At 39.3% G+C, this 23,196-nt stretch overlaps 2 protein-coding genes, 1 long non-coding RNA gene and 1 pseudogene across 3 annotated transcripts; 3 read left to right on the top strand and 1 right to left on the bottom strand.

The window, feature by feature from the left end:
- Positions 1-7,505: 7,505 nt before the first annotated feature.
- LOC131687329 (MOB kinase activator-like 4) lies at positions 7,506-9,747 on the top strand. The gene is made up of 4 exons (XM_058971407.1): positions 7,506-7,635; positions 7,970-8,133; positions 8,195-8,404; positions 8,465-9,747. The coding sequence occupies exons 1-4, from the start codon at positions 7,576-7,578 to the stop codon at positions 8,697-8,699; spliced, it is 669 nt and encodes a 222-aa protein (XP_058827390.1). The 5' UTR covers positions 7,506-7,575; the 3' UTR covers positions 8,700-9,747.
- A 4,419-nt stretch (positions 9,748-14,166) lies between these two features.
- LOC131687331 (uncharacterized) lies at positions 14,167-14,927 on the top strand. The gene is made up of 2 exons (XR_009305204.1): positions 14,167-14,441; positions 14,696-14,927. It is a non-coding gene; the product is annotated as an uncharacterized LOC131687331 (long non-coding RNA).
- Positions 14,928-15,150: 223 nt separating this feature from the next.
- On the bottom strand, positions 15,151-20,011 carry LOC131688394 (uncharacterized; annotated as a pseudogene).
- On the top strand, positions 17,153-17,936 carry LOC131687330 (asparagine--tRNA ligase, cytoplasmic-like). The gene is made up of 2 exons (XM_058971408.1): positions 17,153-17,319; positions 17,376-17,936. The coding sequence occupies exons 1-2, from the start codon at positions 17,153-17,155 to the stop codon at positions 17,863-17,865; spliced, it is 657 nt and encodes a 218-aa protein (XP_058827391.1). The 3' UTR covers positions 17,866-17,936.
- Positions 20,012-23,196: the final 3,185 nt, after the last annotated feature.

Genomic DNA, 23,196 nt, shown 5'->3' with positions numbered 1-23,196 from the left:
AGTAAAGTTCAACCGTAAAGGAGCCAGAAATCTAGCTGGTTCTAATTCGTTTTCCGGCACCAGTAACACAAGCGATTATAACTAGTCGATCCAGCACCCCGTTGAATTCTAACGATTTCACCACCTGGGCGCCAGTTTGACGATATGAAATGAGCTTTGTTTACTTTCGACAAGTTTTGATTCGAGCCAACAACATCCAGCCCCCTTAAGAATGTATCCTGCAATATGGTACACTAAATTACGTTCTGCGTTATCGAACACGCTATCGTCAAAAATCTTCAGAATACTCCAACTCCACAAGATCCACATTTTAGACCAAGACTATATTTGGTACCACCTGCTTTACTTTTTCTTCCATCTGTTCATTATACTCTTTTTAATCTGATCTGATTTGTTTGATTTACGGATGCCTTCGGTTAAGTTCATTAACCATTTTATATCAATTAAGTTTTGTTTTTTTTTTGTGTTTCGAATTCATCTTGTCAGTAACTAGCACCATCTGGCTGTCTAGTTAGACGATGTATCTAAACTAGTACCCAAATTAGCACTAGTTAGACACAAAAAATTCCAAACAGTTCACACGACATATGTGAACGCCTAAAGCCACATGTCCCAAGTGATGTCTCGGGAAGCAAATATAGCTCTGGTTTGCTGACGAGAAAGCGAAGACGAACTCTTGTCTTTTGGTTCAAGAAACCAAACGCCTGGTATTATGCAATAAAAATTGGACTAAACCGTTTTGCGCGTTAAGGGCACAAAAAAAACAAAACTTAATTAAAACTCATGATGACAATGAAATTATTGAGCTAGAGCTTGAACATTTGCATGGGATTTTTCTTCCTGAAATAAGGGTTGCCAGTTTTCCCGCTTTTGTGTCCGCCTAACTCTAAATATAGTAACTCTAGTTTAGATTTAATTAGCCCAAAGTCTGGTGCTGGTTACTGATGAGGAGAATCCGAAACGCAAAACCTTCCAACTATAATAAACAATAGTTTTGCCAGCATAATAACAAAATGAAGTGCAGTAGAACAGATCAAACGAGAATACGCAGAGGACAATACTGAATACAGTCAAAAGATAAGTTTTTCTCAAACTACTATAAAAATGTAAAAAATTCGAGTATTAAAAAACATCCAATCCACATCGATATAATCAGTAGATACAGTTTTCGCCTCGGAACATGTTTGTTTTGCTTTCGGCATATATCTATCAAGTTATCGAAAGTCTTTATAGTAAAAGTCTTTGATACGCACTTTTGGTACTGCTTGTAACCACAAACCGTTTAGTTGAACTTCAAATTAGTGAAATACAGAGTTCTCCTTTATTCATTTCAGTTTCATTTATTCTGCTGTGATTTTTATGCATTCAAGACCGAAAGTGTCCAATGCATAAAATTTACAGCAGAATAAACGATAGGCAAACAGAAAGATGATATGATATTTGCTATGAAACAAATTTCTATGTGGCATACTATTATAATTTAATTTGTTTTCACATGATATATATGCGTGTCAGATAAGTTTTATGTGCTACTACAAATTGCAAAAAATGATGTATGAAATCAATATATTCAATACAACGAATTTTCTCGGCGTAAATTTTGTTATTGTTATTAAATGAAAGAGTTTGTATATACGGCACAAGGAAATAAAAATTCATCAAAATTCAGTACAGGTTTAGACCATTTGTGCATTCTAATTAGTGAAAATACATCAGCCAAGAATGGCCATTGTGTTGCTGGCTAAAAGAAACAAAAATTAAAACGACGATAGAAGATTATTTGTTTGCTTTTTTATTTGGCCCATTTGACAAGTATATCTTGGAATCAAAACAATGATGTTCCTATCACTGATGCCAGCGACAATACTATTCTAGTGTTCTGTATCAGCTATAGAGATTTATTCGGCGCCTTTTTTCTTACCCCTCAAAATTGTATTCTCCCATTCACGTGTTCTATTCTGTTCTGTTCTCCTTCTTTTTCTTCATCAGTCTATCTCAAAGTCAGGTGGTCAATTCTCAATTCAATAACGCCGAATTGAATAAATTCACACTGAACTAATTTTCTACCCATTTCATACATCCAGACTACTATACAGTATCGGCTTACTAAATATCGTATGATTTAATAGCCTAACAACCTGTTCAGAGTATCATCCAAACTATATATGGAATCGTTGCACTATATGGGTTAAAGTACGTGTATAATTTTTTTTTATTAGGGCGGCAACATCATTTTGGCGATCTGAATACCATCTTATGAGTTATCATTTCCAGTAGTACGCAATTTTTTTGAGCTATTCAGTGGAATGTCACAATTAAGGGGAGGTTCTCGTTCAAATAACTAAAAAGTAAGCGAAATTTGGGGAAAAAACTTGGCTTCCTGCCGGTGTCATTTGAAGACAGTATTGGTGACTCTCGGGCTCAGTCGTACACTCAAAAAAAAGTAAACGTTATGCCTATTGATTTTACACATAGATTTTTGCAATTAACGGAGGCATATAGACACTATTTGCTGGCACATAAACCTAATGTGTGTATTCACAAGAAATATTAATCTTACATTCACATTTCATAACTATTAGGCACATAAAACCCCATTCTATAATAATATGCACATATAACTTATGTGTGTGCATACATAGTTTATACAGTTGACACATAGAAGGTATGTGTGCGCGTGATAACAATAGCATTTCTTCTTCATATGAATTTTAAGCGGTTTGAAGCAAATAGAATTAACGTTTGGATTTCTTTCAGTGTAGATTAACTTCCCACCAAAATTCTGTGTCGCTTGCACTTGGTTGTACTGTGCGACAGACTCAATCATCGCACTGTCGTGTTTGAAACTGGTCACATGCTGACGCTCCTCGGACAGCTGCTCCAATGTGATGTCACTATTGACTTCAATTTTCGTGATGAGACGAGCACGAATATTGATGATTACACACCGCGATACGGTTGTCCTCTCTCACTACAGTAACAAACAAACCAACGCCGTGCACGGGCAAATCGCGAAATAGTCACCGTAGAAGATTTTACGAGCAGCACACGGAAAAAGAATCCAAAATTACATTGTTCGGAATACGATTCCCACGAACGCATGATAGGTGCTATCGGGAATGAAATCAGAGCCATTGCTGACATTTGTCATGCCTTTCCGTTTGATCGCTTCGTTTTGTTTGCCATTCTTCTATACTAACATTCCGGTGCTAACACAACTAAACTTCCAAAAGTATTTGACTTGTTTTATTATTATTATTATTATTTCATCTTTGACGCTATGCGTCTACAGATCACAATTTAACCTACACACAGAATTTTATTTATGCATCGATAGCATACTTTTCTATCTGCCTCTCGTTTCTTATGCTGTAAATTTTATGCATTGGACATATTCGGTCTATCCACTCATTAAATGCTTACTAGACGTATATGCATGAAAATGCATAAGAATCACAGTAGAAGAAAAGAGACGGGAATAGAAACTCTGCATATTTATGTTTCTCAGTGCAGGTTACACATACATTTCAACAAATAAAATTAAATTCAAGACAGAGTTCATCTCGTTTCAACAAAAACATAAATAGAAAGCATTGGTTAGTGCTTTCTACTTACATTGCATATCGATTCCCACTTTAAATGAAATGAACTGCATCAAAGATTCCTCACTCCACACTGGAATAAGTTTCTTCACAGCGGCAGGGTTAACACCAAGTGAATTCTTGACAATTTTGGTGATATCATTTTCACTCACTGTATTTCTAATACGCGCAAAGAACAGCCAACACACATAAGCCGAAATACTATTCGGAGCTAACGAATGCATGTCTCTCGATTCGCTTTTTGAACCTGGTTTCAATTTAATCGATGAGAGTGGTAAAGGTGCTAATACGTCGAAATTCGTTCGAGCCAGCTCCATTCATTGTAACTTGAACCTATAAATTGCATACTTCATCTAACAAATCCAATTCACACACGTCGGTTTGGGATGCAGTGTTGACAGCGGAAGCAGCGTCTGATCGAGCTGGATTGGAAGCAGAAGCTTCAGAAATCAGTTTTCTCTTCTCGATGAATGCTTCGAAACGGCGAACATCGCACATGATCACTGTACATGGAGCACACATCCAAGCGAAATTTCGGTGCCTATTACATTTGACCAAATCTTCAACAGTCAGTGCAACGTATTCCGCGTGATACTGTTCAAAAGGAAAACCTTCACAGGTGATATAATTTTGGCCTTACAAGATAGCAGCGAAGCATTTGCCACATTCCATATTTCACTAGCTTATTGTTTTCGGGGAGCAAGCTAAACGGTAGTGTCTTGTGCATAGCACCGTCAGATTGTTGCGAAGGACAATAGACAATCACAATAATCGGAAGGACCAACGTTTAAGGTTGTACAGAGAATGCGCTAAATTCGCAAACGAAAAAAGCAGTTTTTTTCCACACCGTATGTCAGATCTTCATAAAAATCAATCAGCGTATGTAGAATGTTGTTACAGTACTGCTGATTGATTTTTATGAAGATCTGACATACGGTGTGGAAAAAAACTGCTTTTTTCGTTTGCGAATTTTGCGCATTCTCTGTGCAACCTTAACACAAGAAGTCAATACACAATCAATCAGAGATGCCAGGTACTTTTTTCAAATGTCTGCAGTAATAATTTTAAAAGTCTGGGAACGCCTAAAGTAGATGAAGCTGTAATTTGAAGCTAGTGTAACCAAACGCCTTTATTTTAAAAAATCTGTAAATATCTACAACAAAACTAAAAAATTAAAGAGTTGTGTATAGGACACGACCGCGGTGACATTAAAAATGTAGCTTTTTTTCAAGAGCGTGCAAATGAATTTTATCTATCACACATATCGACGTGAGTCCTGCTCACTCGCCTGTTTTCATATGCTACAATTTGCTATATACCCTCCCCATTAAAACATAATTTATTGAAGGTCATTTAATGGTAATCTTTTATTACAATTAATCAAGTATCTCACTAGGTGATTGGCATTATTTGGCTGATCCATCTAGTAGAAATAGGCTGGTCTGTCCAGAAAATATATTCAAAAGAAAAGTTCCATATTGAGAACTGTGATGAGGAAGCGCACGCCCGCCAACAGAAATATACAGATTCTCCATGAAATATGAAATTTCATTTTCCACTTAAATTTTCAATAATGTACTAATGAACTTAAGTAAACAATCTTAAGGTTAAGTATTTCTTGATCGATTAGTGGTTGAAAAAATGAAATTATTTGATAAATCACATTGTTATACAACGTTCGCACTACCCGTTAAAACGGGTTTTTATGCTATCTTGGTGACATTTTTCTTGTTTATAATTATAACGTGTTATAACTCTGTAGTGTAAACATTGTATTATTAAATCAATTCTGCAGCGTTTTATGTTATATAGGTGCTTTATGTGGTAATAGGACTGACATAATTATATCTTCAGTACAGCGGTTTGTTTCATAATTTAAAACAGATTTATTTTAAAATTTAAATTGGTATACCCAACCGTTCTATTTGTTGTATACTTTAAAACGCGATTAGAACTGTGTTTTAAATACATAGGGCAGGACAGATACTCTGACTGCATAAACTGGGAAAACAATTTTAAGTCCAGTAACACTTAAGACATAGCTTGAATTTAAACGAAAAAGAACACCCGCTTAAACTTCTGCTTGGACGGTAAGTTCTGTTTTAAAATTTTCCGTTTTGTGCAGTACGAAACGAAAGTGTTTGAAATTAGAAAACAAAAAGTTCTGCTGGGAATGTGATTGTTTCCGATGCAATTACACTCAGGTTTTTTTACGCGGGGGATACAGGCCGCGTAAATTTCAAAAAACGCGTAAATGAAAACCGCGTAAATTTCAAAATCCTCGCAAAAAACCGCGTAAAAAACCTGAGTGTACTCTCCTATATAAAATACTACGCTGCTGAACAGTGCTATAACTACAGAAGCACGTTGTCAGATGCCTTACTGATAAAAAACATATAACCGAAATATGAAACATATGAAGCCCATAGACTCTTTATCCTACGTAGCTACAAAGCGCCGTAAACATGGATTAACGCCGTAAACATATAACGCACACGCATGCATAAAAATAAATATTTTTTCAGCGCAACACTCTCAAGCAGCACACATAAGCAGGGTTGCCACTATTTTTCAAAGAAAATCTGGCAGTTCAATTTAAAATATCTGGCAAAATCTGGCACTTGACAGCCACCTCATAGTCATCGAAATTTGGCATATATTTTAGTTTTCGTAGAATGTGCATCAATCGATTTTTGTAAAATTGACATTTTTACCCAAATTTCCAAAATATGTATGTAGTCGCTTCCAAAACTTAAAAATCTGGCAGAATGAGAGATTTGTCTTTTTGTCTGGAAGCTGCAAAAACCTCTGGCTGTGCCAGATAAATCTGGCATAATGGCATCCCTGCACATAAGTCGCATCCTGCCGTATTGAATTAATTCCACACCATCCCACCCACCCACTTTGCAAATCATTCTGTGACACCGTGCTGGTACCTGAAAAATTCACACACGGCCACCGCTGCCGAAAATGCATAGCGTCTGCCGCTTAGTGTAGCGTCCTGAGGCTGCAGCCATGATCTTACCCGTTCGGCATAAGAACAAAAACTGATTCAAACGTGTATGCGTCACCTCTATTTATGAACTAACCGTATATGCTTTAGTCACTTAGGTGCGAGTGTGTGCAAATGCCAACGTTACCGAAAATCGATAGCGCTTATTGCGTCTCCCGGAGACGATGTTGCTCGTATGGGATATTAGTAACAACTGATTTAAACGGACATGCGTCGCTTCTATTTATGACTTTTCGTGTTTGACTGAGTCACGAAGGTGCCCTCTAATGACGGCTGTGTCTAAGAAATCTGCCTCATGAATGGCAATTTTCCCGTTTTTCGTGAACTTTTTAATTTTACCAATTTCCAAAAGTCTACTTTTATTGGGGAGATATTAAATTATTACCAATATTTAAGTTAGGTGTTTCTGAATCGGTTGGTGTATGAATGATTAAAATCCATCTAGTAATATCGGAGTTATAAGCGTGCAAACCTTACATAGTTTCGTTACATGGGAGATAGTTTGGATTTTAGAATGACACCTAGCCCCAGATAGTGGAGTAAGACATTTTTAATGTCAAAAAACTGCAAATATCTGCAACCAAATTCAAAAATCTGCAAATATCTGCGTCGTCGAAAAAATCTGCAGCTAAAATTAAAAGTCTGCGAATTTGCAGACATATCTGCAAATCTGGCATCTCTGATCAATGTTCCGGCAATTGTTCATACTATACTGGTTAAATGATAACTCGAAAGATGGTACTCAGATCGCCAAAATGATATTGCCGGTAATTTTCGTATACGTTAGATTCGACAGTGGAATATCTTGTACTCTATCGTCTTTGATTTGAGCTAACACCGCGCAACCTCTGCAACGCTCGTAGCTCCCTCTGCCGTATTTTTCGCAAAGCTACACTGCCTCGGCCAGCTGTCAAGCACTACTGTCATCCGCGACGAAGACGAGGAAAACGATTTTCAACCATGAAGATGGCTGACGGTTCTACGATCCTGCGAAGAAACAGACCCGGAACCAAAGCTAAGGTAAGCAGTGTTTCACGGTTAGGAATAGTGCAAACGGACGCTCAGGTTGTGCGGATTCTGGAAAGGTATGATAGGTTCCCTGTCGTACCGTGACATGATGTTAGATCGACGTGGATAAGTGCTGCGCTTGAAAGTGAAAGAAAGGCGATGACAATCGATTCGTTCGTGTCGTTTTGCTTTCAAGCTCTGGAATACTGATAGGTGATGGTGGGGTCTTTTTAGATAGTGCTGGGTCGTGAGGTTTTGAGAAAGCACTTACCATTGGTTTAAATTATGTCGATGGACCGAAGGAATCTTCAATTTTTATATTGAACATGTTCATTTTTTCCTTCAGGACTTCTCCAACTGGCCCGATGAACCGTTCGAAGAGATGGACAGCACTCTTGCAGTGCAGCAATTCATTCAACAGATGATCAAAAAAGATCCCTCCAATGTGGAGCAGATTCTGACGATGCCCGACGGGCAGGATGAAGGTGTTTGGAAGTACGAACACCTCAGGTAGGTTAACTTTGCTGTACGGTCCACTATTGTAAGTTACTGATTTGATGTTTATTTCCAGACAATTCTGCATGGAATTGAACGGGTTGGCGGTGCGACTACAAACGCAGTGCTTTCCCGCAACGTGCACTCAGATGACAGCAACTGAACAGTGGATCTTCCTTTGCGCGGCTCACAAAACGCCGAAAGAGTGTCCGGCAATAGACTACACGCGCCACACGTTGGACGGGGCCGCCTGCCTTCTCAATAGCAATAAATACTTTCCTAGCAGGTGAGGCGAAAAACTTGTTTCATGCAATTATATACTAATTTTATAATTCCCGTTTTGTAGAGTATCAATCAAGGAATCGTCAGTGTCAAAATTGGGTTCGGTTTGCCGGCGCGTTTATCGGATTTTTTCCCACGCGTACTACCACCATCGGCGAATATTCAATGAGTTCGAAGAGGAAACGTACCTCTGTCTGCGATTTACCCATTTCGTCACCAAATACTCTCTGATGTCGAAGGAGAATCTAATCGTTCCGATTCCCGAGTGCGAACTTACGCCCGGCGAAAGTGAAGCCTAAGTATGCGGGAAAGTTAAAGCTGTTACATGAAAGCTCTAAAATGGTTTAGATCCAACACACAAAAAATGCAGTGACAAAGTGTTCATCACTTCTTTAATTGTTCATTCTCGCACGCGTGAGATGCTTATTTATTTCACGAGCTATTTTTATTTTATGTATGATACTCTGCTACTTATAAAATTTATTTTTACGGTTTTCAAACAGCGAAGTTGTTTTATGCAAATAATTCCTCTATCACTCTTGAAATTTTTGGTTATAATCAACGGAAAATGTTGATATTTGCAAAATCTACAAAATTTTCTACTTTCATCGTGTATATTTAAACAAAATTATAATCAAGGGTAAAACATAATTATAAACACTTTATTAAGGTAAATTGCGAATACTAATCGTGCGTATTGGAAACAAGTCATTCGAAATATATATCCTACTCAAATCAAACAAAAAAAATGTCCAAAGGTAAAGCTGATCAATTAATAATCAGCAGAATGCAAACAATAACTATCTGTTAGGATAACCAAACACTGAAAACTTCCGTCTAAGCTATTGTTTCATCAATTTCCCGACCGTGTACCGACGGTTTTTCCTTTTAGCCTTTGTCGTTTGATCGTGGACAAACGCCAGTCTGTTTTGTTTTCATCTAAAAAGACTCGATAACAAATCATAAAAACAAACTGTATAATAAGAATCGTAAGAGGATTGTAGTAGGAGAACACAAAAAAAACAAGCAAAAGAAAACTACTGTTCATAGTGTAAAAATAACGGAATCTTATTCGAGCAACATACAGCATAATATGTGTCAGTTTTTTACGCTACTTGAGATTAGAATATAATAACTAATAGCAGAAACACACCGTTTGCAAATAATAAAATCACAAACTCATATAGGAACCACATAGTAAAAAGCGACCACCAATAAAACAAATAAATAACAAAAAGTGTTGAGCAAAATGACGAGAAAAAGTGTTTACACCTGCAAGGAGAATATGTAATCTAGAATTGGAAAACAGGAAAGTCAAATAAAATCATTAGTATTATATTGAAACAATTGGTTTCCATTTTGGTAAACAAGGTATCCATCCATGTAGACGTTTTGATCTTCTCATATAAAGCAAAATTTCCAGATTGTCTTAATTTACTGAGCCCTTCGGCCCCTTAGTGCCATTCAGCACCACAACTTCCCTTTACGATGCCATTTAGCATCGCACCTACTTTAGGCCCTTTGGTTCCCTTCTCTTGCCATTTAGCACTAGACTTGTTCGCGAACTACTCAGTCCCCGACGATGGACCTAACCTACTCTGAGGGAGAATTCCCTAGTGAGAGAAGTTCTTCCGAAACCAAGCCACGACTGGTGGTGTCTCGTCGCAGTCTAGTCCCTGGCGGCGAATCAAGCTTACGCAAAAGGAGAGTTTCCCGACGAAAGAAGCTCTCCTGATACCTATATTTCTCTTGGGCTAATCTGTAAGGTGTCGAGGTCGGTCCGGCGATTCCGGGTGCAGCGTGGTGTCCGGTTTGCTGACGACCCGACGACCCATACCCGGTGCTCTGTAGCATTCTACTTGATTACATCCCGGCAGTGGAGTTAGTCTACTCCAGCGGTGAGTTTCCCGGCGAAGATTGCTCTACCGAATCCGTTGCTTGTTGTTCATCGCGCCATTCCCGCTCTAAGGCGGTCTTGATCTGCGTCACCACTCTGTTGATCGCGTTCCACTTGTTTACGTCACTAGTCATACTGTAGACGACATTATCCGGGTTGATGCCCGATCTCCTACTTCAAGAATCTCCCTGCGTGTCGCTTCGAATCTCGGAAATTCGAAAACCACATGCTCCAGTATCTCCTCGACGTTCAAACACCCCGGGCACTAAGGTAACGTTGCGTGCCCAAACCGATGAAGATACTTCCGAAAGCAGCCGTGGCCCGACAAGAACTGTGTCAGATGGAAGTTCACCTCTCCGTGCTTTCTATCTTTGACAAATTTGAGGTGAGTCGTATTATTTCAATCCTGCTGCCAACTAGCCATCGAAACGATTCTCACCATCTTCCTAACGTTTCTGGTGTTTCTTTGATTGCAGCACTCGATATCCTCCGCCAGGGTGATGCATATGGGGATCATTCCGGCGATAACGCATACTGCCTCCGATGATATTGTTCTGTGCACACTCACAACTCGTACGGTCAATAGCCGGAAAGTTCTGTTCAGCTTTCTGCGGTTCCGCTGACGAAACACTAGATAGCAGACGTCTTGGTCTGCTTCTCGAACCGCCGACATTTGGCATGATCCTCGCATTTCGTCGCCGTTGTGCTATCTTATGACAAACGCCATTTTGGGGTAAACTTAGATATGCCACATCACTTGTCTAAAAAATCTCTACAAAGTGGCGTTTTCAGAATTTTGACATTCTGCTTGATTACTGAGCTATAGCGAAAAACATGCTACGAAATTTTATAATTTTTGCTTCGAATGACCGTGTCTGGGTATTGGCTCAAGTTATCTTGATGTATAAGATGTTTTTTATGTGTAAAACTATCTGAGGAACACAATGGCATAATCATTTTTAAAACAAAAATACACTAATTGTGAGAAAAATGCAATTTAAGTTTTAAACTGGAAATATAGCATATTTGGTAACACTGTAACCAAAAATAACTATTTTTTATAGATTCCCTGACTCATTTCCTTCAAAATGCATGTCACCGATTGTCTATAGATCAAATGAAACCAAAGATATGAATAAAAGTTAATAATTGATGATTTTTTTCTATGGAAAATTTTCCATGCACGATTATGGCACGCCATACAAATTTTGTCATCAATACACACCTATGACACGTGTGAGTGCGACTTTTGTTTACATTTATAGTCAAAACTCGCAACTTAGTCAACGGATCTTCGTAATATTTGAGAGATTAATACAGAATAGATAGAAGCATCGATTGTCTTCTTTGAATTGTTTATACCATTTATAAGTTTCAAGATATTCAATCTCAAACTTTAAAAATCGTTTTTCTCGAAATGTGCAAAATGGCGCTTGTCATAAGATAGCACAACAGCGACGATTTGCGTTCGTTGCCGACTTTTCGGAGGTGTAGTCGACGTAGTTGTTGAAGCTCAACCGGTCGTCGATTATCCGACGTCAATCTGCATCCGCTGAACCGCTCCGCAGTTGCTGACGAACAACACCTTCGTCTTGTGATGGACTAGCTGCAGCTTGACTCCGTTCATCCAGTTCTTGATCGCGTCTATTGTCTCCGTCACAGACACCTCCACTCCTTCAGGTATCTCACCACTCACCTTTAGTGACACGTCATCCGTGAAACCCACGGTTTTCACTTTCTTGGGCAGCCGCAGTGTTAAGACCTCATCGTACATCCTGCTCCAAAGAGTTGGAACCAGAATGGAGCTCTTAGAAACGCCCGCTGGCATTGTCCTACGTTCCTCTCGTACAGCAGCACTCTACTCTGGAAGTAGCTCTTGAGGATCTGGTACAGACAGTCGTGGACCGTCATTCCGCGCAACGCTGCGTCAATGGATTCCCAACTGGCTCTGTTAAATGTATTCTTCACATCAATCGTGACCACAGCGCAGTATCGATCTCCTCTTCGCTTCTGTTTAGATACCTTCGCGGCACTCACGAGCACTGTCCGAATTACATCCTCTGTCAATACTCCTTTGCAGAATCCGAACTGCACCTTGGACAGTCCGCGCTCACCCTACGTGTATTTACTCAACCTGTTAAGGATGATTCTTTCCAGGAATTTTCCGAGTGTATCCAGCAGACATATAGGGCCTATACGAGGCCGGATCGCACGGTGGCTTCCTTGGCTTTGGCAGCATTATCAACTTCTGTACCTTCTATATTTCGGGGAAGGTTCTCTAGACTTTGCAGCACCATTCTGTATTTCATCCCGACCGAGGGCTTCCTTTGATTTCAGTCGTTTCGATGCTACTGCGAGTTCGTCGTTATTCACTTGCAGATCGTCCGTGTTTGCTCCTTCTTCTTCGTCGTGCGGTGTCGGTGGCCAGGTAGTTGGATCGTGCTTCGGGAAGAGACACTCAACGATTAACTTTAACTTATCCGGGCACATTTCTGCTGGCGTCGACGGGCTCTTAATTTTCGCTATCACGACTCGGTACGCTCTTTTCAGCTTCACCCCCCAGGTTTGGTCCATATTCCTTGTGGCAATCTGACTGCCCAAAACGCTGCCATTCGCTCCTTTCCATCTGGCTCCGATACTGCTCTCTGAGCCCGCCTTCAAGCTCTGAGACAAGCAGCGCGTAGCGGACTGAGCATCTCGTTGCACCAGTAAACTGGATGCCGTATATTGCGTGGCTCCACCCAAGTAACCACTAAGCCGTAAAAATGGCATCAATTCGGTTCTATAGTCGCGTATAGAACAAGGGTAACTGAGCTTATAGGCATCATATTGTACATGAGTGCTGTTCAAAAGCCACTTTTGGCGAAATATTCGGCTGATATGCAGCCTACTCCCACTTTTCCACCGCGTCTATGGAGGAATGTCAAAACAATTTGTGTAATGGGTAGAACCCACTGGTTGAAAAAAAAAAAACAAAACGAAAATGGAGGAAAGACTGTTTTTCTCTCTTTCTATCTTTCATGGTCTATCTGCCACATGTGTTTGACTTTTTTCTATACAGCGTTTGATCCAGGCTCGAACTTCTGCTTCTAGAAGATATGGGGGATAAGTTGTTCCAGTGCGCTTGCTGTTTCATCCATTTGAGCATTTGGTCATATAAATGATATTTACCATTCTTAAATCGAACGGTTTTTGGTTCGATTGGAAGTTGATTTCACTCACCGACGAACAGAAGCATGGTTTTGGGAATATTTTATTTTTGAAATTACTTCCCTTCCTACACTAAACTTAAAAGTAATTCATCCCAGTTTCGTATCATTTTATAGCTCAAAGATTTAGTTAACTTTAATTTGTTTGTGCCAAATCTCCGAAGCCGCAAGCTTTTTCTTGAGCTTACAAAGTGCACCATATCATATTTGTTTTGATTTGGACTTCATTCCTTTAGTTTAATAGAAATGTCAAGCATAAACGGCATTATAAAGGCATCGCTGACTACCGCTTACGGCTTAGGGCCCAGATAAGCTGAAATTCCATTCCGATTCCGTTCCGTTTTGACGTTGTGGATCGCAGTGGAACTTATGTTCAACCCTGTGCATATGTCTAAACCAGAGCAAAACAAATCGATCATCTCTTTTTCTCCTATCAATTTTTCTTTCGTGTGTCATCATGCGTTGCGTTACCAGTCAGAAAGAGATAAAAAACTTTGTTTACATATAGTATTAAAAGCAGCAAACGAAAATTTCAATCACATTTTAAATCTTTCTGCAATTAGAAATATATATTAGCAAAAGTTTTTCACTACAATCGGAGCATAAAAAAGTTCCGGAAGTGCTTGTGGAGTTTTGTTGTTGTTTTTCCGAATAGTAAGCTAGCGAGAGTGGATATTTTTTAACACCATGTCAACAAAAAAGACAAATTGTTGATGAGCGATGTACGGTTGAAATAATGCCTGATGATAAATTCTATTCTAATGCGAACAATAAATCACCTTTGTGTATTGGTATTATGATGTGTAATTATGATGTGTAATTCGATTAATCCAAATCAGATTAGAAACTAGTGTAGGAAGATCTTGTGTAGTGTTTTAAGGAGCCAATAAGAAGATCATGTAGTGAGAAGACTTCACCCCGGAAGCTTAAACAAGGTTCCCACTGATAGTGATTCCATTGTACTGAAGATATAATACTTTATCATTTGTAAACTCATTCATGTCGTTTTTCATTGAAAAATACCGAGGCGGTGGATTGCCTTGGTGTTTCACTTTCTAGCAGAAGTGGGAATGAAACACGTCCAGTGGCCTGCTCTTCTGCTAGAAAGTGCAACTCGAGAGCAATCCACCGCCCCGGGGTTTTTCAATAAATTCAGTTTGATATTTGTTTCTTTTCTGTACTCTTTCAGTTGAAGGCTCTTTTGTATGGCAATACAAATTACGAAATTACAACGAGTGAAACGTGTTAGCATCTTTGATACACAGCTGCTATTTGGACCAGCGATCATGCAGTTTTGAAGGCTACACGTGGAAATGGATACCCTCGATACGAGATTTCAACGTGCCATAATGCGATTTGGAGCTGGCTGATAACTATTCGACTAAAACTATATAAGGAATAGACAAACGAATGAAATATCACCACACGCTGTTTTTACTAAAGATTATGAATGAAAGAAAGCCAAATTCCTTTCTTTTCTCTATAGAATGTCATTACGATTCAGTTTATTCTTCGTATATCGCTTTTGGCTCCCAGAGTGTGCACGTCTAATTTTAAGAGAGTTTTAAACTGCTGAATTGTTCCAAAGCAAGAGGGCAAACTTTTATAACTTAACTGGATATTTTCTTTCGATACATAAAGCAATTTACTTTAGAAACATAATTTATTCATTCGCAATATATTTGTCCATGTTTCTGTAAGAGTTATAATTCACTTCGATCGGGTGAAATTGCATAAATATTCTATCTTAGACTCTCGAGAATCGTGCCTCCCACTGAGAGGGTTACATCTCTTTATATCATCGTAGCCTATCTATTTATTGTACCTAACCGAACACATCGTCTGCTGTTCAAATTATGGGATAAAAAATTGGTATCCCTACTTCGCACAAAATCTCTACCTCTTCCAGTATATTCATCGGAACATAGTGTAGCACCCTAATAGTTTGAGAAAAATTAAATCATGTACCCTATATGTTTAACTGTTTCAATCTGGAGCCCTTTTATTCGGTTTGCCTTCGAATCACCAACATCGGCAGGAAGCACCACATTTCCACCAAGAATCCACTAAATAATGTTACGACGTTGCACCGATTATTTAAAGCTGCTGTCTGCCAATAGAAGATTGGGAACATGAGAAAAACTATACGCAGTGAATCATTCGATTAGTTATTTTGTCTCATTGACTATATTATTCTACATCGCATGGTGCAAACCCCAACGATTCATAGAACGGTGGTGTGTTGCTCTAAATCATGATGTCCCGCTGTTCTGTTTAGTCACCCAGTTGTTATGGTTGTCCTCAAGGCTCCTAATGGCACCTGTGAAATATCAAAGAAAATATTTATTGAAAGTTATTCAAATTGACTTGAAATAATCGTACATTGTACTCCCATCGCGTGGCGACATATACTTTTTCACGAAAATTCAGCCAACGGTTATAAAAAAAACATCCATACCCCTAGGGGGAAATCACTCTAAACGTTGGACTAAAATAAATTAGTGAACTTTGTTATTCCCAAAATAATCTCGACTAGTTTTAGCTAATCTTGAATAATCCTACCTATAGTTTTCAATAGTCTTGGTTTAGATAGCAGCTGTCACTTCGACCCATTACGCACTGCTGTTGTAAGGAATTCTCTTTCCGGAAGAAGCTGCCCTGGGGTTAATATTTTCTTCGGACCGAAGCAACATTGCTAACATCAATCTGATCAGTCTAATTCAAAATTGGAATCGATTTGTCCTACACCAGATGCACTAAGAACTGTTGGAGGCTATGAAGAAGGAATGTTTTATCCCCCACGATACGGTTAGTGGTATACGAAGAATCTACTATCCGTTTCACCCCGACCGTTCGTTCCGGGGGGCGTAGATGCACATGCAACACCCGGAAGAATGTCAGGAATGCTTGGACAGCGAAGTTCAACAGTATGACGCTAGCTATGAAAAGTTTCAATTCTTAGTGGTAAGTTGGGTGGTTTCTTTCTTTAAGATAAAATTTTTTTGAATTTAATATAATCTCTTCTCGTTAGATTACCATCCGACGTTGGCAGCCGAAACTGATATCTATGCTGAGATGGTAAAAGAAGCATAACCTACTCGTAGTAACAAGGATGAAACGGAAATCAATCCCCTGTTCGGCACTCAACAAACGTTGCCAGTAAGTACTCTTATCCATTACACTTGCCGGAAAGTGAGCGGCCGCTGAAATTCAACCAACGGTGATGGATAATAATAATTGAATATTGATCCAATTTTTCTCACCACCTCCAGACGATCTCTACACCTTGGAAAAGCGTGGCGATGACGAGTTCGGTGATGGAACAGCGGAAAAACCCTTCAAAACAATCCTACAAGCCATGAAGCACGCCGGCAAGGAACCTTTCCCAAGAATTTATGTAAACGCTAAGGATGCAAAATCGGAATAACCCTACGAACTAGTAGCCAAATCTCAGCTCAAGAAAATTCTTGAAAAGCGTTCTCAGCGATACCTTGTGTCAGAGGTTCCAGAAGGTAAGTCCGCTCCCGGTGGACATGAGCTGCACGTTGATTATTGGTAGCTAATTGGATTAGCTCCGGCCGGTGGGGCAGATTCTATTTTGAACGAGGATGCTTATCCTGATGTCTAGCTCGATAACAGACACATTATGATTAGAGGCGAAAATACTTCTAAGATTCTCAAGATGAGAGATGTCATTATGATGGCATTTAGGGAGCATTATCATGAACGTGGTTACACGGAGGTAACGCCGCCGACGCTGGTGCAAACACAAGTTGAAGGAGGGTCGACTCTGTTCAAACTGGACTATTTTAGGTAAATAAAAAATGTTCGCATTAGAAGTATTTGCTCAAACAATAAATACATTTTAGGGCGGAAGCATTCCTGACGCAAAGCTCACAAAAATATATGGAAACCTGTTTGCCGGCATTGGGCGACTATTGCATTTCTCAAAGTTACCGTGCAGAGCAGAGTCTTGCTCGCCGTGATTTAGCAGAATACAGTTATATTGAGGGTGAATGTCCCTTTATTACTTTCAAAGAGCTACTTGATCGGCTGGAAGATTTGATAGTAGATGTTGTCGATCGAGTATTGAAATCTCCGTGGGGTCATCTTAACCCGAATTTTATGCCACCGAACTATGTCGATGCTATTGACTGGCTAAAGGAGAACAACGTCACCAAGAATGATGGAACTTTTTATGAGTTTGGCGATGATATTCCGGAGGGTCCGGAACGAAAAATGACGGAGCAAATAAACGAACCAATAATGCTGTGCCGGTTTCCCGCGAAAATTAAATCATTTTACATGTCTAGATGTGAACACGATCGCCGATTAATTGTCGGAGGTCGATTTCTCTGAACAGTATTACTAAAAAGCTAGAAATTGACACTTTTACTTTAAGAAAATAAAATATTGTCATTCTATATCAATATATTTGTATTATATCTAATAAAGCAACATACAGAGAGATGAGGGAATTTTATTAGGCACCTAAAAGCCCGTTGACATGAACGCGTATTTTCAGTTGCAGGCAATACTCTTATCACATATCCTTCGGGGTCGTTCCCATTAACCAAAGTACGGCACTCTCTGATTGAATTTGAACTTCCTGGCTAGAGTGAGTGTTCGAAGTGCTTACCAAACAGCCCGGTTGTCGAGGTTCCAGTGCAATCCACTAGTGCTACATACGGCCCGTTGTCCAATAGGAACAAGCGAACACCAGATACGTTCGTGTACCAACCGAGGGGACATTTGAATTAAGTGGGTTCCCGCCGGTAGCAGCCAACTGAGAGTTACTGGATCGCAAGAATACAAATGCATTCGGTAGAATGTCACGGGCCAGGGACAAAGTATTAATGTTGGCCATGATTTGGTACAACCGGCCAGAACTTTCACACAACACCAGAATTCGACTTATTTCGCTATCGTAACTGGTGCTCTAAATCGCTTTGAGAGATTTTGTAAAATCTGTAGCATTTGGGTGTTTTGATTATCTGTTAAATAGACATCAGTAACGAGGGAAATTTTTTTTTTTAATTTGTAATGTTCTTACCTTGCAATTCAACCGCTTTCCTTAAGTCATAGATTAATCGGTGCAGGAATCGAAATTCCCCGTCACCGAACTGTTCTTCTGTGCCAATATTTTCCTTAAGAAAGTCAACCCATCGATTCGTACCCCCGTCGACGGCAATGCGGATTTTTGCTGGAATTTGACAAGCTCATCCCATATTCTATTATTCACACACCAATTAAACGAAAACAGTTGATAGTCTCGCCCAAAACAAGATATTGAATAGAAGATATTATCCAGTAGATCCAAAATCACGATAATGCATTTGACTTGATATATTGTTGTTGCCAACGAAAATTGTGTTTTTTGGCTTACACATTTTTCAAAAAAGCGCTCCAAAACAACATTCGCCCCCAGCGCACGCATACGAAAACTGAGAACCGCAAAATTTTGTGATATAAAACAGAGCTACATGACAGCCATGACAATGATATATACGCTTTTCATAATATTACCATAGCTGAGAAACAGCTGGGGGACCGAATTGGCCAGCGGTCCGAATTGGGCCACTTCCCCCTAGATGTGCACACATGCACACACAGACATTGACCGATCTCGACGAACTGAATCGAATGGATTATGACATTCGGCCCCCGAGTCTCAGTTGAAAAGTTGATTTGTGGAGTTATTGCATAGTATTTCTTTATATGCAAAAAGCACAAAGGTTTAGATAATTTCATGTGCGATCGCACTTTCCAACTCATAACTCCAGAACCAGATCCAAATAAAATTCAATAGCAGCCTATGGCTATGTTGCACCTTTCATTTGAGTATAACATTGTTTAAATCGGTCCAACCATCTCTGAGAAAAGTGATATTATTTGATACTTACATAGGGTTACTGTGCCCTAATTCATCTTAGCACCTCTATTCATCCCACCCATTTGAACACATTAGTTAGAGCAGTGTCTGCTATCTCTATTCAACGCATTAGCTCAAATGGTAGGATGAATAAGGGTGCGTTGTACTCGACTTTTCGCTTTGCTCTAACGCGAGTATTTTACATTTTCCAAGCCAGATTTTTTACTGATCTGCTTCTTAAGAGCGAAGCAAAGATGTTGATGCCTATTTAAGAGCAATCCAACCAGTGAGGGCTGAGCTATCAGCGAAATAGTGTGACATCGTGACTAATGAGATGAATAAGGGCACGACTACCCTACATACACAAACTCAGTTGAGAGCCATCGAGCGCGTCCACGGGTGGCGGATGCAGGAACGACTTGTATCCAGTGTAGGTTAGTTGCGAATAGCCAAAATAAGCAACTCTGGATGAGCAACGCGTTCAGAGAGCAAATCAGGTGACATTTCGGGCGGTCTGGGTCGCTTTTAAACGTAATATGGTGTTGAGCAAATTCACCTGCTACAAGCAGCTGCGGCCGTGGTGTATCCGGCGAGCTGAAATCTCATTGCCGCACACTGGAAGCAGATGGGCATTGACTCTTACCGTTTCGGTACGATTAAAATTCCCATGCAAGCGTAGAACCGGTGTAGCATTTCGTTCCGGAGCACGATCAGCGCGGAGTATAGCGGTTCGTGGTAACACACAAACGATAGATTTCAGCGGAATTGGTGTCGCTTCCGGTAGCGACTCAGTATCCCGTTTGGTACTTGATCGAGCGAGTCCGGTCGACTTTTCAGACAGCAGGAACAATTACACGTTGGTCGGTAGCCCAGTGGGGACGATACTGCAATGAACGGAAGTCAGTAATGATTTTTCATATTTATTCGCCATCGAACTTACCCGCACCGTTTGATGCATCTTCCCCCTCATTCGTTTTCGGTATGTTACAATTTCCCGTGCAAGCGTAGATCCGGTATAGCATCTTGTGCCGGACCACGATCAGCCCGGAGTATAGCGATTCGTTGTTAAGCACAATTGACACGATCGATCAACAGAATTTGCGTTGGTTCCGGTAGCGATTCGCTATCCTCCGTTTGTTGCCTTTGAACGAGCGAATTGTTGGACAGCAGGAACAAATACACGTTGGTCACAAACTGTAAACAGAAATAAACAACATCAATTTTCTTCTTTAGTAGGTGAGGCAAAACAATGATTTTACTAAAGCACATGAGGCAAAATGATATATTTACTAGCAGGTGATGCAAAACGATATATCGATAATTCAGCATGAGAAACAGATGCAGATTAGAATATCGCGAATGTTTATATTGTTATATCCCTCAACTACTCACTGATACTATGCAGATCAAATTAACCAACAGAATGCACGATTGTTTGCTAGGAACGACTTTAATTTTACTATCTACAATTGGGAAAACTGCGACACAATAAGCCAATGATTAGAGTTTTAATATCTAATAAAAAGGTTTCAGATGAACTTGTCCATTGCAAGTTATTCACAATGGTAGCCAATGAATAAATTTTGATACACATAAAAGCAGTCTATAATGCAATGAAACTTGACCACCACAAGAACTAGGTCATAACTGGAACACTACGCACTCGTTTTCAAAACAACTTATTTTCGTCGTCATTTTAATTACACATATATGTTGTCTTCAAATTGCATGTCTGTCCTTATACCAACTGAATAAACTTTTTTTTTCCTAAGATTTGGAACAACAGTGGTACAAAAAAGATTTAACATTAACTTTTTGTTTGTAACTATTTGAAATCTATCTAATAGCAATAATATAATATCAAATGTTTATATTCAGAGTAACAACAGTCAAAACAATGTTGACAGCTCTATGTGGAAGCTGTGGAACGAAATGTCAAATATTTGTGGAACGGAAGATTTTCTTCGAGTTTAACACAACCCTGATCACGAAATGGAATAGTTTTCATTCCGTTTTAGAGAGAGATAAAAATAGAAAAAAGGGCAGCCGGAAAAGGGATGCAAGAAAACGGAATTCCGTTTCTGAGCTTATCTGCACCCTTACAACTACAGGGTTTTTAGGCTCTAAAGTATAGCTTTATATACCCATATACGGTCTATTTTAATGCTTAATGCTTGTAATGCTTATAAACATTCGAAAAGCTTGTATAAAACTTATAAACATTTGTAAAGCTGCTATGCAGCTTATAAACATTTGTAAAGCCCATATAAAGCTTATAAACATCGGACAGCTCTTATATAGTCAATATGCTGCATACTTTAGTGCTTACTGGTTTGCTGAGTATACATAACATACGGGCGTGCTTTGAAAATTTTTGATTTTTTAAGATTACAATAATTTTGCGGTCAGGCGATGGCCGTATAAACCATCGCATAATCGAGTCCTAGCCTGGAAGGGTTCTTAGTGACCAAATAGGAGTTAGTACTAGCCTTAAAGGTCTCTACATTAAGAATCGGCTTCTACTCCTGGCGAAACAAAAAGTCGCAACGGAATGCAGTACCAGGAGTTTGCTTTACTCATTAGTATTGTACCAGGTGAGCAAATACTGAAATTTTATATGATAATGAACTGTAACGCTCTCAAACCATACATTTTTCGTTTTATTTTTTTAGCGTGACTGCAGAAAAATGAGACTAAAAAGGCCTTTTTTAAGATCATCATCGAGGATTATTAGATTAGATCGTCGTAAGTTTATCGAAGCTGTCCAATGCTACAATGAACTGTCCTACCGATCTATTGTGGAAGAGGGTGAAAGCAAGTACTAATATGTACCATTCTTGCTTCGGCTGGTCAACATAAATCGCGCATGCTGGCTACTCTTTTCAAAGATGAGCGCTGTCAATATCTTCCTGCGTATTCTATATTGGAGAAAATGTATTTGGACCGTATCATTCGTCGATCAGAGCAGTAGGATTTTGAAGCCTTGCTTCAGGCTCACCAGAAGGCAAGCACCACTGATGGTTCTAACATCCTCGGTCGAGCGGTATTTGGGCACAAACTATTGTCTGCTAGTAAATTGCCGCTGTGTTATTATCTAAATTATTATTTCAATAAAAAATATAATGGAACGCTTTAATTCACCCTTACCATCCATCTAGTTATATTAACAGGCGTCATTTCCAGAATAACAATATCCTTTCTCAAATTAACTATGTCAACAAATGTCAAAGTCCCAATGTTTTAGTTATTACAAACAGGCCTAGGTCAGGATTACTACGCTTATTGTTATACCAAGCAGCCCACTTATAATGGTCATTTTGACAACATAGTGTTCAATTTCACTATTATGATAAAACGTTAGGTCAACATAACTACGCATATTGTTACACTGAACATTCCACTCACAATAGTCATGCTTGCAACAGAATGTTCAATATCACTATTATGGTACAAACCTCGAGTTTAGTAAACGTGAGCATGAATATAGTTAAGGTGAGCTAATGCTATAGTCGGTTAAAAACCACTATACCCGCAGTCTAATTAACCTCTCATATAGTGTTACTATATAATTTTTCTTAGTGTAAGGTTTTGACGTCTCACACGCAACGCAAAATACATTATGAATTTCTATTTTGATGGAAAGAAATGCATTTAATTTAGGCGATTTAAAAAAATGCATCACAAGTGATCTGCCCTTAGAGTTAGCCCAAAATGCGCATTTGCGTGCGTGACTCATGGACACTGGAATTTTGTCAAGATATGGAACTTCAAGTCAAGCATGGTGTGAATATATGGTGCCAGGAGGGCTAAGGTGAACT

This window comes from Topomyia yanbarensis, chromosome 3 (assembly GCF_030247195.1).
Source record: "Topomyia yanbarensis strain Yona2022 chromosome 3, ASM3024719v1, whole genome shotgun sequence".
NCBI lineage: Eukaryota > Metazoa > Arthropoda > Insecta > Diptera > Culicidae > Topomyia > Topomyia yanbarensis.
The sequence above is the reverse complement of the archived record's forward strand: the minus strand, read 5'-3'. Positions and strand labels throughout refer to the sequence as shown.